Here is a 1,439-nt window from a genome sequence, read left to right as displayed (position 1 = left end):
CAATTGTGGTCCTTCAATCATATGTGCACGTGGGCTATCTTTGTTTCTGCTTCACCCCTTGATGGCTTCGTGCAGTAGCCTGTTGGCTTCGTATCTGGAAAATTCGACCAATGTACTCAACGCATCACATCTGCTTTTAAGCTGTGCACAAACATGCTTGACACATTAAGGATGACCAGCATCATAACACACTGCTTTTAATTTAAAGTATAAGACATTTAAATACAGCCCTCAAGTAGTAAAATTCTGAATTGTGAGCCACCAGTGGGGCCTGCAGCATTTACACAAGCTATTGACTGTTTGGTGCAAGCAATCCGTACATCCAGTGCTCGGATGTCTCAGCTAACACTATCTCAGTTGTCACGAATTGATGTTATACAATTTACATGCTTTATTAATTGATTTTTTCCCCTGCTGTTGTGGTTGCCATATGCTGCCCACACTTGGTGCATTGCATTTATGTGTGTTACTTCTGAGCTACGATTAGGTTCATGCATATGGTTGTTGTATCTTACACCAATCTTCTGCCTTTTTGCAGTGCTAAGAATGGAGCAAGATATTTTGAAGTTCATCCGTGACCCTAGACAGACACAGTTTGAATTCCCGGCTCTCCCAACTTCTTATCTGCGTCTTGCTGCACACCGCCTGGCACAACATTACTTCCTCCAGTCCATCGCCATATCAGACAACAGTTTGCCTGATGGAACTGGTTCTCGTATTATCCTCCGTAAGATGTCGTCCGAGTGCCGACTACCTGCTGTGCGCCTTGCAGATATCCCAGTTAATCTGCCACAAGAAGAGAGCAGCACTGTGGCCAAAGTAGCCATTAAGCAGAGGCCTCAAAAGAATTTCCATAGCATTAACAGCTCAAGTGCTCACTCTTCAAGAGACAACCTCCAGAAAAGTGTTGAAGAAAGGAAAGAGGAATACAACAGGGCACGTGCACGGATATTTAACAACAGCAGTAGCAGTAATGCTGCTGATGGGAGACCAGCTGAGGAAGCAACTTTGCCCAATACTCTGCATAGGTCCACCTCCTTGGAGTTGAACTCAAGCAATAGAATGGGCCAAGGGGCTGAAATTACTCTTGAAAGGAGTTTGACTACCACTTCGGCCAGCAGGTCAAACAGAAGCAAGATCGAGAAGGAGCCTGCAGTCAATAGAAACAGGCAAAACAACAGGGTTGCAATTTTCAGAGACCGTGAGTCAGAGCGCAAAGATCCTGATTATGACAGAAGTTATGACAGGTCAGTTTCTCATAACATACCTCTTTGCTGCTATCTTACCTTGGGAAATTCCACCTGATGTGCTATGTACAAGATAGAGAGCTTCTGCAGTTACTTTTACATGCTTCTGCTGCATAGTTTCTTATGAACTGTATGGCCCTGCCTTTTAGTTTAGCGTGTCTAAAGGCGACAGGCGAGCTTTGTATGCCTTAT

The 1,439-nt window shown here is 44.4% G+C and overlaps 2 protein-coding genes across 2 annotated transcripts in view; one reads left to right on the top strand and one right to left on the bottom strand.

The window, feature by feature from the left end:
* LOC101786487 (peroxidase 12-like) overlaps window positions 1–280 on the bottom strand; it is a 1,720-nt gene extending 1,440 nt beyond the window's left edge. The window contains exon 1 of the mRNA XM_004971767.1: window positions 227–280. Coding sequence (XP_004971824.1) covers window positions 227–280 — 54 coding nt within the window. The remainder of the gene's footprint in view (window positions 1–226) is intronic.
* Window positions 281–514: 234 nt separating this feature from the next.
* Window positions 515–1,439, top strand: part of LOC101786081 (cAMP-regulated phosphoprotein 21) — a 1,778-nt gene continuing 853 nt past the window's right edge. Inside the window, exon 1 of the mRNA XM_012846107.2 lies at window positions 515–1,247. Coding sequence (XP_012701561.1) covers window positions 547–1,247 — 701 coding nt within the window. The 5' untranslated portion in view covers window positions 515–546. The remainder of the gene's footprint in view (window positions 1,248–1,439) is intronic.

Source organism: Setaria italica, chromosome V (genome assembly GCF_000263155.2).
Source record: "Setaria italica strain Yugu1 chromosome V, Setaria_italica_v2.0, whole genome shotgun sequence".
Lineage (NCBI taxonomy): Eukaryota > Viridiplantae > Streptophyta > Magnoliopsida > Poales > Poaceae > Setaria > Setaria italica.
The sequence above is the reverse complement of the archived record's forward strand: the minus strand, read 5'-3'. Positions and strand labels throughout refer to the sequence as shown.